We start from the raw sequence: 13165 nt of genomic DNA on the forward strand, positions 1-13165 counted from the left end.
AAAAAATTTGAAATTATCGAAATATTAAGAACTAAAATTTTACTTTGTTACAAAATTTAAAATTTATTTTATTAAAAAAAAAAAATGGTAAACGTATTCTCACTAGTTGTTACCAATCTCTTGTAAGTTGTTCTGTATTTTTCCTAATATCTAGACTTTTCACGATCACTTCCTTTTAGAACGAAAGGAGCAGAAATCAAAGATCCCTTCCCCTCTCTCGCACTTTTTCTTTCTCTCTCTAGTTTGTATTTATGTTCAGAACTCGTGGACCAGTTTTTTATCGTGTGCTTTCACACGTCTTCTCTTTATCTATCTCTTTTTCCTACCAAAACCAAAACCAAACCAAACCCATTTCTTGGAATTCATTCACTTTCTTGTATTTCATCTGAATTTGATCATGGAGGATGCTAATGGTAAGACCCTTCTGATTATTTTCTTGGGATTTTCTTTATCTGTCTGTCTTTTATATCTATGTTATAGCATCTGAAGTTTTTAAATTTCTATCTGAATTTTTGTATTGGGTAGTTTTTGGATTGTCTATTTGTTACATTTCGATGACATTGCTCTGATTCTTGATTTTGTGGATCTATGATTTGGAAATCTCGGTTGGGTCTTTCTTGTTTGCTTAGTTTTGGGTCAAATCTGTTTTTGGGTATTTTTTTTTTTATTGGAATTTGGTTTGAGTGATTTGGAGAGAAAAGATCTCGGTTGGGTCTTTCTTCTGATTATTTTATGGTGATCGTGACTTACTAAAATGGAACTAATTATTATCTTACAGATAGATAGATACATATTGCTATAGATATAATAGATAGTTTTTTTAAAATTAAATATGAATCAAATTCCATGTTTAACTTAGCATTTGAAGATTTTTTTATTATTATTATTTTTTTTTATTTTTCAAACTATTACAATTTTATTTTGGTTTTTCCATATATCTATCTATATATATATATAATAAATTAGTTTTGGTAGGATTAGTTAATTATCTGTATTTCTTACATTTTTTTTAAATCAGAAAATTTTAAATTTTAATTAGTAGTTAGGGCTCTCACAACTTCATTAATTTTTATTCTTTGGGTTAGAACATAAATTGAGAGAAGTTTGGTGAAGATGAACGATGTTATTTTTGCTGTGTGTTATTGAATTATTTTATCTCAATTGTAACTATTTTATTTATTTTTTCTTATCTTGTATCAGGCATTTTCACAAATCACCTTACTACGGCCAAGTTTGGGAAAATAAGAAAAAGCCAAAAAGTCAAAAAGTTACTCAAAAAGTTAAAAAGTTAACACTATTCACCAAAAGTCAACAATTACGACTATACAACTCACAATCCTAATTTTCTCCTACAAACCAATTTTTACAAATTTTTAATACACATTTTTCCATAAAAAGTCAAAAAGTTAACCCAAACATCCATATTTTTTTCCTCAATTTTTTAGTCCAAAAAGACAAAAAGTGCACTTATTTATGACACCCCAAACAACCCCTAAATTGCTTATAGGGACTTACGTGTAGGTTCTACTAAGTAGACTATCGTCCAATAGGTCCTATGATAATTAATGATATTTTTCATCATACACTATAAAAAAAAAGTCACTAATTGTTAATTTTCAGTGACAGTTTGAAAATTTTATCACAAAAAATGTCACTAATTATAAGTTTTAACGATAGTTTAAGAAAATAGTCACACAAAAAGTCGCTAATTCTCAACTTTCAGTGACAGTTTGAAAAATTCGTCAAAAAAAAACGTCACCTATGATAAGTTTTAGCGACAATTTATAAAAATCGTGGCAGAAAAAAGTTACTAATTGTTAATTTTTAGCGACATGTGTAAAAAATCATCACAAAAAATTATTTTTAGCGACGATTGTACTAGGATTTGATGAAAATTAAATCAAACTATCAGGACCTATTAGTAGTTTTTTTTTTTTTTTTTTGTAAAATTCATACTAATATAGAGGTCTTTTGCATATGGACCAAAATAAATGTAAATGGGTTAAAAATGTAAATCATATGATACATACATACAATTGGGATTGGAAGAGGATCAAGTTGGCCCTTGCAAATAGCTTGATGCACTATCTCCCTTTAACCCTTTGAGCGAAAAACGGCAAAAGAAAGGAAAATCCATGGACCAACCCCATCATCTCCACCCCATAGGAACTACGAGATCACCCCAAGGACGCCTTCGTCATCTAGGGGTCACAGATCGACCATAGAACCCTGCTTAATAAGTGGAACGCATTAGTTGTTTGCTCTCAGGTTGGGCAATAAGGGTTGGGAGAAGGGCAATCACTTATTCTTAAAACCATCGTTCTTAAGACCAAAGAGTCGGGCAGAAAAGGGGAGAACACTCTCTGTTCCTGGTTCTTCTGTAACTGGATCTTTCGGAACTATAAGAATCCTTAGTTAGAATGGGATTCCAACTTAGCACCCCTTGAGTGAGATTTTGAGAAGAGTTGCTCTTTGGAGAGCACAATACGATGAAGGTTGTAAGCTGTGTTCGGGGGGAGTTATTGTTTATCGTTGGCCTCTATGGTAGAATCAGTCGAGGGACTTGAGAGGCGGTGGTTTACCCTTCTGCGGATGTAAGTGGTTCGAGTCCGCTTATATCCAACTCATGAACTTAACCGATACAAAGCTATATGATAGCAACCAATTTTCCAGATTTGGTGGTTCGATTTATGATTTATCATTCATGGACGTTTATAAAATCCTTCCATTTAGCAACACCTTAGGATGGCATAGCTTTCAATTTTTCATAATTGTATGTATCATATGGTTTATATTTTTAAGCTATTTATATTTGTTTTGATCCATGTGCGAAGAACCCCAACATCATTTCAAAATATGATATTAAGTCATGTGATTCATTTTGCATCATGTATTTTAAAAAAAAAAAAAAAAAATAGTAAAATTCATGCTAATATATTTGAATGAATTTTATAGAAAATAATTTAAAAATACTCGACATGTTGAATCACGTGACTAAAATGTTTATTTTGAAATGATATGGGGATTCTTTGTACATGGAGCAAAACAAACCATAAATGACTTAAAAGTGTAAACCACATGACACATAATTGTGAAAAGAAATCTATTTATTAACATTTTACAAAATACATGGTATGAAACAATGTAATGGTTGAAAAAAAAAATCTATGTGGATGAATTATGCAAACCTAATAAGTAAGAGAATGTTGTAGAAGAGAACACTGGTATACTGCGAGACAAAGTGGAAGAGAACATTAATATTGTCGAATACAATTACGGCTATATAGGTTAAAATGATTAGGGTTTAAATAGATATAATTACAATAATTAGAATTTTTTGTTTTAGAAAATCAAGAAGGATATAAAATCATGACAAGATTTTTGTTCAATTAGTAGAAGCTTCGTAGAAAATTACGATATTTCCATTATAGTAAGCTTTAATATATGGTTACATCTTGTTAAATATATGGTACTAAAAGTTTTCGATTGGGAAGTTCTGTTCATGGCGTTGGTTGGTTTTAAGGAAATGAAAATTCTAGTGAATTGTTTATCATATTTAATGACACATAAATTTAAATTTTGAAATGGAAAAATGTATATATTCCTTTTAAAAGAGATAAATTATCATTTTCCTTATTTTTATGATTATAATTAGATTCTAGTAAATTGCATCATTTTACACAAATCTAAATTTTGAAATGGTGAAGGAAACTTTCCTTTTCAAAGTCATAATTTATGGGTTAGTTAGAGTTCTTTATGGGATTATTAGATTTTTTTTTAAATTTTTTTTATTTATGATTAAATGAGAATTAACCAATAGGAAAAAAATTTAATTATTAAAAAATCGTAAAGTTTATTATGAGATTTTGGAGGTTCCACACCCTTCATCTTTGAAAACTTTCTTTTGCTTAATATATATAGATTATTTGATTTGTAATTAATTATTTGAAATTAGAAAATTAGTAATAAAAACGGTTAGTAATTTTGAGTGTGTGAACTTTCTTTTGCTTAATATATATATATATATAGATTATTTGATTTGCAATTAATTATTTGAAATTAGAAAATAAGTAATAAAAACGGTTAGTAATTTTGAGTGTGTGATTTATTAATTATTATTTTTTAAATTGCAAAACTTCTTTGTTTGATTGTAAGGAAGGAATGATTAATTTTAGGAATAAAAAAATGCCTTCTTTGTTTAATTTGTAAAATTGGAAAAGAGTAAAATCATATATGAAATTGAATGTGTGATTTATTAATTAATTTTTTAAATTGAAAAATCAAGAAATTGAGGTTGAATATATGGAGCTCTCACATCCCTTCTCATTTAAACCCCATTTTCCTTAATATATAGTAGATAGTATAGATAAAAAGGCTAATCCCTATAAAAAGGTTAATTTGGTAATATAATATTATATATATATATATATTCTTTTATATAGCTTAACCAAAATAGTAGAGAAATCAATGTAATTTCTTTTCTTTTGTCTCTTAAAGAAATCACAATATTTTCTTTTCTCTCATAACTTGCATAATTATTTCTTTTCTTTTTTTCTCTCCTAAACATAGTGTTTGTGCATACAGTACTCCAAGTTTTTTATGGCACTTCTCTTTCACTTCTCTTTCTTTTCTTTTCTTCTTCACTTCTTTCATTTTCATTTTGGTTCGAAGTCTTTTAAAAAAATGGTGTGTCATGGAACAATAATCACAAATAAGTATTCAAATCTTGAACCATACTAGGTGCTGATAGTGTTCCAATTTTCTTTAATTGGTTCGTTTTGAATTATGGTTTTCTACATCAATATGTGGAACATAGGCAAAAAAACCATTTTATTACCCATTTGATCACAAACATTAACGTTTCTTGTGAACTTCTTGAAGAAGGGTTCTTCTGAACAGAGTGAGAGTTTTTTTCTGGGTGGATATAGATTACTTCCATTGCAATTTGAATAATAAAATTCTTGGATAAAAATGGAATTTTGAACTTGCAAGTGGCCAGATTAGCAGCCTTTTACCTAATTGATATAATCTCGCTATTTTTCTATAATATTTGGAGGTTGTAGTTGTAGTTTAATTTTATTGTGTTCTTTTTAATAGTGGTAGTATCCTTTTACATTTGTTTCGTCTACTCAGCATCATTAAAATTTATCTGCTCGTCTTTTTTGCCATGTACACTAGTGTTGGGAGCTAAGGATGGAACCATTTCTGTTGCTTCTGCATTTGCTGGTTACCATTGTCATAACCCGAACCCTCCCCTATGGGTTAAGAACATAACCGGCCAGTAATCAAGAGATTACCTACAGCCTCAAACCATATAAGACATAACTCATCAGAGTAAAGGGGCCAAACGGAAGCAAATTTAAAAATCCATAGAACTGTGCTTATATGCACATCATAACATTTTACATAAGTGTTCGTTAATAACTCACATCAAAGGGAAGTTAACATATAAACTGTACATACAGGATCATTCAAGTCTAAGTCAGTTAGACCCAAAGTTTATATACAAAAGTAATCCAATGTTTTCGCCAACATAACAAAACTATAACAAAAGAACAAAAGAGGCGAAGACAAGTCTCGTGCATGAGACGATGGGCTGACTCTTCAAAACCTTGATTGTTTCTCACATATTTCACCGAGGCTGGGTTTGGACATTCCTTGGCTCACCTACATACACACATGGTTATTAGAATCCCGATCCGGATCTTACGATCCTACGATCTTACGATCCATTTGAGTACAATCGATCCGGATCATGTAAAAAACTCTTTGTAGGTAGGATCTTTCGATCCTAGTAGTGGGATCTAATAGAATCGTGGAATCCCGATCCGAATCCGATCCAATCCGATCCAATTTATAAGCCTTGTTTTGTATTGTATGACATATTTTGTTGTAAATTTTATGTTTGTTGTCTAAATACCAATTTATGTTGTCAAAATAAATATTAAAAATTAAGTAGTATTGAATCAAATAGACTAAGAAAAACAAACTAGGAAACAAACATTCAAATATTGCGGTAATTTAAGAAAATTAAATAGTCGGAAAAACCAACTTAACTTTAGCGGAGTCTAAGAAGGGTAAGATGATTGCAACTTTATCCTAATTTCTGGAGAAATTATTTTTGTGACTCGAATCCGCTCCACTAGGGATGCTAACGACAAACCTTATCATTCGACTAAGCTACTCTTTTGAGTTCTTAATCTATTTTCATTTCCAATATTGTTAAATATTTTTTCTTCACTTTTTATGCATTATTATACATTGTAAAGTATTTTGTTATATAATTCTTCTTCTTCTTCACCTTCTTTTTTAATAAAATACAGAACTTTTACCGTCGGATTTTCTATTGCATAATATTATATGTACATTTTACATGGAGCATTATATTTTTCACAATATCTTCACTTCTTTTTAATAGAATATAAGTTCATTTTGTGTATACTTTATAAGAAATATTTATTTAAATTAAATTATTATGCAATTTGTCTTTTTCGGTAGGATCTTACGATCCTCGATCCGATTCTACGATCCGATCCTATAAACACCTCCAACGATCCAACGTAGGATCCCGATTTTAACAACCTTGCATACACATGAATGAGCGTGAGCGAAAGCCCAGTGATTAATATCAAATAAAGAAAGTACACAAATGAGATTCACATATATCAAACGGCCTTGGGCCCATTTAGTATTCTACTTCGTGTATTATTCAGTACATTAGGCGATTCAAACCCGAACATATCAAACGACCCTTGGCCCACTTTGTTCTTAAACAAATAGCCTCAAGCCCAATTCATTCATGTATATCAAACGGCCTTTGGCCTAATCGTTCATGTCCAATGGCCTCCGGCCCACACATTGGCCTATTCATTCACATCCACTAGCCTCTGGCCCATTCATTCATATCCAACGGCCTCTGGTCCATTCATGTCAAACGGCCTTCGGCCCAATCAATTGTATCCAACGGCCTTTGGCCCAACCATATGGCATGATAAACATTTGTCCACAATTCAAATTAACAAACTTATAAGACTTATAATAAGCAATTGGACAATTAACATACTTCAAAAGATCTTTATTAAGATTTTACTCACAGTGTTCTGCCTCTGGAATCACCCTTGAGCTCGACCCTACACATTACATAACACATACGGGTCACAAATGATTCAATCCGTTTTTAATTCATACATCCCTCTTAGGCTTCTTTCTAATCCTTTTAATTCATTTATAATGCTCAATGCACGCCTAAGAGTACTTAAAAGTGAAGGAGAACGGAAAATGAAACACATAACACCTTTACAAATTTTCTGAAACGGGGCTCCCGGCTCGAGCGGACCCCTTAGGTCTACAAAAGTATTGGTTGCCTCATTTTTACTCTCGAGCGTGAATTCGGAAGCTCGAGCTGAAAGTCACTCTACATAGCTCCCTGCTTGAGCGTGAGCTTCCCCACTCGAGCGGACATTCATGCCTACAAAAAGTTCTGGGAGCTCGTATTTCCCGCTCGAGCGGCGCTTTCCCCGCTCGAGCGGACATGCCAAATTCTGGAAAATCCAGAATTGTTCTTGAGGCTCAAACTTGATATTCAAAGGCTCCAAAGCTCGAATTAAGGTACCAAAAATAGGGAAACACATTATATATCATGAGTATACAACAATGTGAGGCCAATTGCTCAAAATCATGGTCCAATCTTCGAAATTAATCAACATTTCTTTTGTATAATCAAGGCTCATGCATTCAACCCTCATGTAAGCTCCATATCTTCCATAATCAAACATGCATGTCAATTTTTGACTTCATTTCTATTTCACATCATACAAATGACACTTATTATTATGAGACCCATGAAAATTATGCATGCATGTGAAGATTGGTACCCAATTCTTCATATTCAACATTATTCATGCTAGCTTATGCAATTTCATGGCAATTCATGGTGATTCATAGTAATATCATGCATGCATGTACATTCTAACTTCATATTCAACTCAATCTTTGCCATGAGCTATCATATCATACCACTTAAATTCACAAAATTACATACTCAACTCATAAATTAAGAGTTGATTACTCACCTAGGAGCTTCAAATACTCAAGTTCTTTGAGTTAATCTTCAAGATTTCCAAGCTTCAAAATCAAAGCTTCAATCCTTCCACCCTCTCTCTCACTAAATCCGGCCCTCTCTCTCTCTTTAGAGAGCAAAATCTGATTTTAGCTCAAAACAAGTGAATGAGGGTGTAAATTGGCCCTTTATGAGCTCCTTCTCAAACATATTTCTTTAATATTAAATAATTGAGCACTATATCATCAATTTAATCTAATTAATCTGATTCGAATCAATTTTCAATTAAATTTCACCGTAGGCTCTAAAAATTATGCCAATCACAATGGCGTAGTCAATTTCGATTTCTGTGGCCAATAAGGCCTTCAATTTAAATTCTAAAGCACATAATCAAACAGATTTTCCTACGGTAAATAGACAGAAATTCAAAACCACACATACTCATATAAATGACACTCAAAATCATATCAAACACATAATCACAATCACAATTAAGATTAATTATCATAATATGGACCAAGGTTATCACAACCATGAAGGTGAAGTCAATCTTATGTCTTATTTCGAAATGTTCTTTTATTCGCATTAGTTGATTAAGTTAGATCTGTATACATACATATGTATATATCAAGACATACAACTCTATGAACAATAATGGTATCAAATGTGTCATTCTATATAATCCATTTGAACCATTGTTGTTGTTTTAGATTGTTCATATTATACTTCTGAATTAAATTTTAGTGTTTGGTCATCTAGAGAAATTATCGTATGAGTGTTTTGTGATTTTTTTGGGGGGCATTTGATGAGGAAATAATAATATGACGCACCTGGTGAAGATTATATTGATATGCATCTTTATTAATGTTGTTGTGGTTTTGATTTCCGTGTTTGTCTACCAGCTGTGCAGGATAGAGACCACAAATTCTTAACAAAAGCTGTTGAAGAAGCATATAAGGGGGTAGAATGTGGAGATGGAGGCCCATTTGGTGCAGTTGTTGTTCGTAATGATGAAGTTGTTGTGAGCTGTCACAACATGGTATTGAAAAACACTGATCCAACTGCACATGCTGAGGTTACAGCAATAAGAGAGGTTAGAATTTGAAATTGCTTATTTGGCCTTATGTAATTTATCTGTTTACAACAAAGTTTCATGGTGCCTGGTTGTTTTAGGTGTTCTTCTTGTTGAACTTTGTTATTATGTTGTAGATATTTTGGTGATTTCTGATAGTGACTTGATATTTCTCAAGATATCCTTGGTTAGTTGAATGTTTACAAGATAAATTTATGAAATGTAATTATGCAGTTTAGTTCTAAAATTACCCCTTTGCATTCTATGCCACAAGGACCAAAAAAAAGGTCAAAAACTACACAAATCCAAGAATGAAGTTTCCTTGTCGAGTTATGCTGTGGAGATTTCTTGTATGAGGTTGTTTACCACCTCGCTACTTGATAAGTTCCTATAGTAACTTTTTTGTATCTGGGTTGAGGCTACATAAGAAACTTTTTTAGTTATAACATTCGCTTGCTCTTGCTTTATGGTGGTTCTTGCCCATTCTCGTATGTGACAACTGGAACTATGGTATAATCATTATTATTTTTTGAGGATCAAAATATTTCTTTTCATTTTGTTTTTGTTGTTTTGGAATCGTTAAATGGACCAAACCAAATCAAACCAAGCTAAGCCTTATGTCCCAATCAAGTGGGGTCGGCTACAAGGGCTCTATGCTCAATACAAAATAAAAAAAAATCCATATCCTTTTTTACTATCTCAAAACAATTGTTAATCACTGAATCAATTTTATTAAACATAATTGTAAATGATTCTAAAAGTGAGTTCACAACAAAATGAGGTCTAAAAATTTACTTAAGGCAGTAGTAATAATAGTATTACTATATATCTTATGTGGGTTTCTCATACATAATAAGGTTTACCTTCTTAGTCATTGTGAAATTGTTTTCATCCACTGGTTTTGGGAGTCTAATATAGTTCTGATTCCTATCTCTATATTCGTCAATATCAGCATATATTCATAGCTTTTTTAGGTGGGGCAAAAAGAAATGGACAGATAGTAATATGTGGCTAACTTTTGTTGGTATACAATTTACAGACCCTTTGCTTTGTTTGTTTCTTGAGGTCGGTCTTTTGGTTTGGTTGTGGTTCAATTGTGTTGGTTTTTGCATTTTCATTTTGATAGGTTTGACACAAGTCTTTAAGTGTTTAAAAAAGGTTTAATCATAGAAGAAACATCTGTTGAAGATATTTTGAGAAAAGAAGTATGGTTTGGAATCAAATAAGATGGTCTTGCAAAGGTTGCACCGTTGAACGTGAGCATTGGATCTGTCAAAGTTTTATGAAAGCATTCTTTATCGTCATTTGTGAATTTTGTCATCTCAACACTAGATATTTGAAGTTGGCTGGTTTTGCTTATTGGCATGACGTTAAAGAAAAGCTATTGGAATAGAATTCTAGGTGATTTTGGTTGGCCTAAGAAGTTTGATGTGGGTTAGCGGATAGAGATTTGTGCCTGAGATTTCTCAAAACCATTAGATTTAGCTTAGCTTTGAAGAAGTTGAATCTAGGTTTTATCGGGCATAGCATAAGAAAGGGCTCAAACATTTTCGATTTCCTCTTATCCATGGCACATGTTGTGGCTTTTGTACCCTAGCGGACTAACTTCCATTCAGAGATGGCAAATCATAAAGTAGTAGCACACATACATTGTAAGCAATTCACTGATTAGTGACTAATATATTTTATGAAAAATATAGATCTGTTTTGCTTGCTCTATTTTCAATTGCATAAAATTGGAAAACATGCTCAATAAGTGTTATTGTTATGTGAATATTAATATCTTGTTTTATTCTACATCTCGTATTATGGAGGTTTCTCTTTGAAGTTCCACTTTTTGTGCATGAGAACATGTTTACTGCATGTTTGGCAGCGTATACCTGAAATTTGTAGAATATCAAAATTATAAGGGTTAATTGCACTTTACCCCCTTAACTATTATGGAATATCACCTTACACTCTCAATTTCAAAACTGTACAATTTGACCCCTCAACTATCAAAAACTGTACAAGACCCCCTTCTGGAGGGGTTAAAAGTGAAACAATTTTGATAGTTGACAGGTCTAAATTAAATTTAAAGCTGGGGGGGGGGGGGTATGGTGATATTGAGTGATACACAAATGAGTCAAACACTAAGGCGACAAACCTTTTTTTCTCTCCAGAATCAATGAATAATGGTCACATGACTGCTAGAAAGTTGAAAATTAATACATAGGCTAGAGCTATTTTTTTAAATGGATGCAATTTCATCATGTAAATTGGATTCTCTTCATATTCTCATTTTACACAAAGTAAGACTCTGCGATGCTTGCTAATTCATAGTACAGAAACTGGTGGCTTTTCTGGTTTCCTTTTAATTTATTCTGTTTGAAGGCTACCTTCTAATATGTATCTCAACAAGCTGGCAGTTTTAGGGACGGTATGAATCGAGGAATTAGATTTAGGGTGTTGCAATAGTAGAGAAAACTAATCAATTTTGGTATGACGCAAGCTTTGTTTGTCTTTGTTTTGTTATTGTGGTTCTATTCAAATGAAGAAACTTTCAAATATCAGAATCACATTTTAATGACAACGCATTATGCTCATATCCTAAAAAATGTATACCTTAGTTTACTATTGCAGTACTCGTTGAAACGTAGTTGTAGATATCTGATCTTTTGCACTTTTGACGTTTTGGTTATATTTCAGGCATGTAAAAAGCTCAATCAAATTGAGCTCTCCGACTGTGAAATATATGCCTCTTGCGAGCCCTGCCCAATGTGCTTTGGCGCTATCCATCTTTCAAGAATAAAGGTCCAATTATCCTTGTCTGCCTTTTTCCCCCTCACCCTTTTCTATTGTAGTTCTGCTATGAACATAGAAAGGAACACAGAATAAATATAAATGGACATGATTTTACACAAAAAAAAAATAGTATGGCTCACTTCTACAAAAAATTTGTCCATCCATATACATTGTGTCCAATTCTATGATCGGTTTTTGTGTTGTTAGACTTATTCTTTCTATTGTATATAATATATGCGTGCATGTGCATATTATATGGGTTGCTTATTGCTTTTTTTAATTTAAGAGTCTGTATCAAAATATTTTGTACATGTTCTGCTTATAGCTTATTAAGTTGAAATAGCTTAAATAAAGCTAGAAAAGGTTATTATTGGGAAATTAGAGGAGGGATGTTTTTAACTTTTACTTTTTGATTATCAATTTTCAATTTACAAAAAGTTGCACTAAACAAGCGCTTTATCTAATAACTGAACGGAGCAAGGGTCATTGGTGCAGTGAAAAAGCACCAAACCCTTAGCTCCAAGCTCAATGCCTGGGTTCAAGCCTTGGGATCCCCTTCCCCTATCCCCGACCCAAAAAAAAAAAAAAAAAGAAAGAAAGAAAAAGAGACAGTAATTGGAACATTGCGTGTTTCAGTAATTTTCATTGTGCCTCACGTATTGCTCTTCGGTGCAGAGGTTGGTTTATGGAGCCAAAGCTGAAGCAGCCATATCTATCGGATTTGATGATTTTATAGCGGATGCATTAAGGGGTACCGGGTTTTATCAGAAGGCTCATTTGGAGATCAAAAGAGCTGATGGTAATGGAGCCGTGATTGCCGAGCAAGTATTTGAGAAAACAAAAGCCAAGTTCCCCATGTATTAATTAATCCCATATCTAACTCTTAACCAAATTATTGCGGAACTGTCAAGTTTGCCTTTGTATTATTATTCCATCATTGCTTTTGCATAGGACAAAACTGAAACTATTCGTTCTGGTGAAATGTGGATCCGTTATGTCACATTGTATTCGACTTCTATTTTTACATCTTTTTAAGTGTGACATATGTGACATGATTTGGAAGGATATGTCAGCTGGCTTTATCAAGTGTTAATTTAATGGCTAGTTTGAAATTGTGATTTTTGTTATGTTTGTATCCATATTATTATCTTTGAACGTGTTTAACAAGCTTTTATACATTTGAGTTTTTCATAGAATAATGTTATATGTACCAATTGATATACCAACTACTGTACCCATTGATGATGTGA

The 13165-nt window shown here is 32.3% G+C and overlaps 1 protein-coding gene across 1 annotated transcript; it reads left to right on the plus strand.

Annotated features, from left to right (window-relative positions):
• The first annotated feature begins 86 nt into the window (after positions 1 to 86).
• On the plus strand, positions 87 to 13038 carry LOC114281523 (Cytidine/deoxycytidylate deaminase family protein). The gene is made up of 4 exons (XM_028224021.2): positions 87 to 413; positions 8962 to 9152; positions 11820 to 11924; positions 12591 to 13038. The coding sequence occupies exons 1-4, from the start codon at positions 398 to 400 to the stop codon at positions 12777 to 12779; spliced, it is 501 nt and encodes a 166-aa protein (XP_028079822.1). The 5' UTR covers positions 87 to 397; the 3' UTR covers positions 12780 to 13038.
• Positions 13039 to 13165: the final 127 nt, after the last annotated feature.

The sequence above is a fragment of the Camellia sinensis genome, chromosome 5, assembly GCF_055761805.1.
Source record: "Camellia sinensis isolate YWXY chromosome 5, ASM5576180v1, whole genome shotgun sequence".
NCBI lineage: Eukaryota > Viridiplantae > Streptophyta > Magnoliopsida > Ericales > Theaceae > Camellia > Camellia sinensis.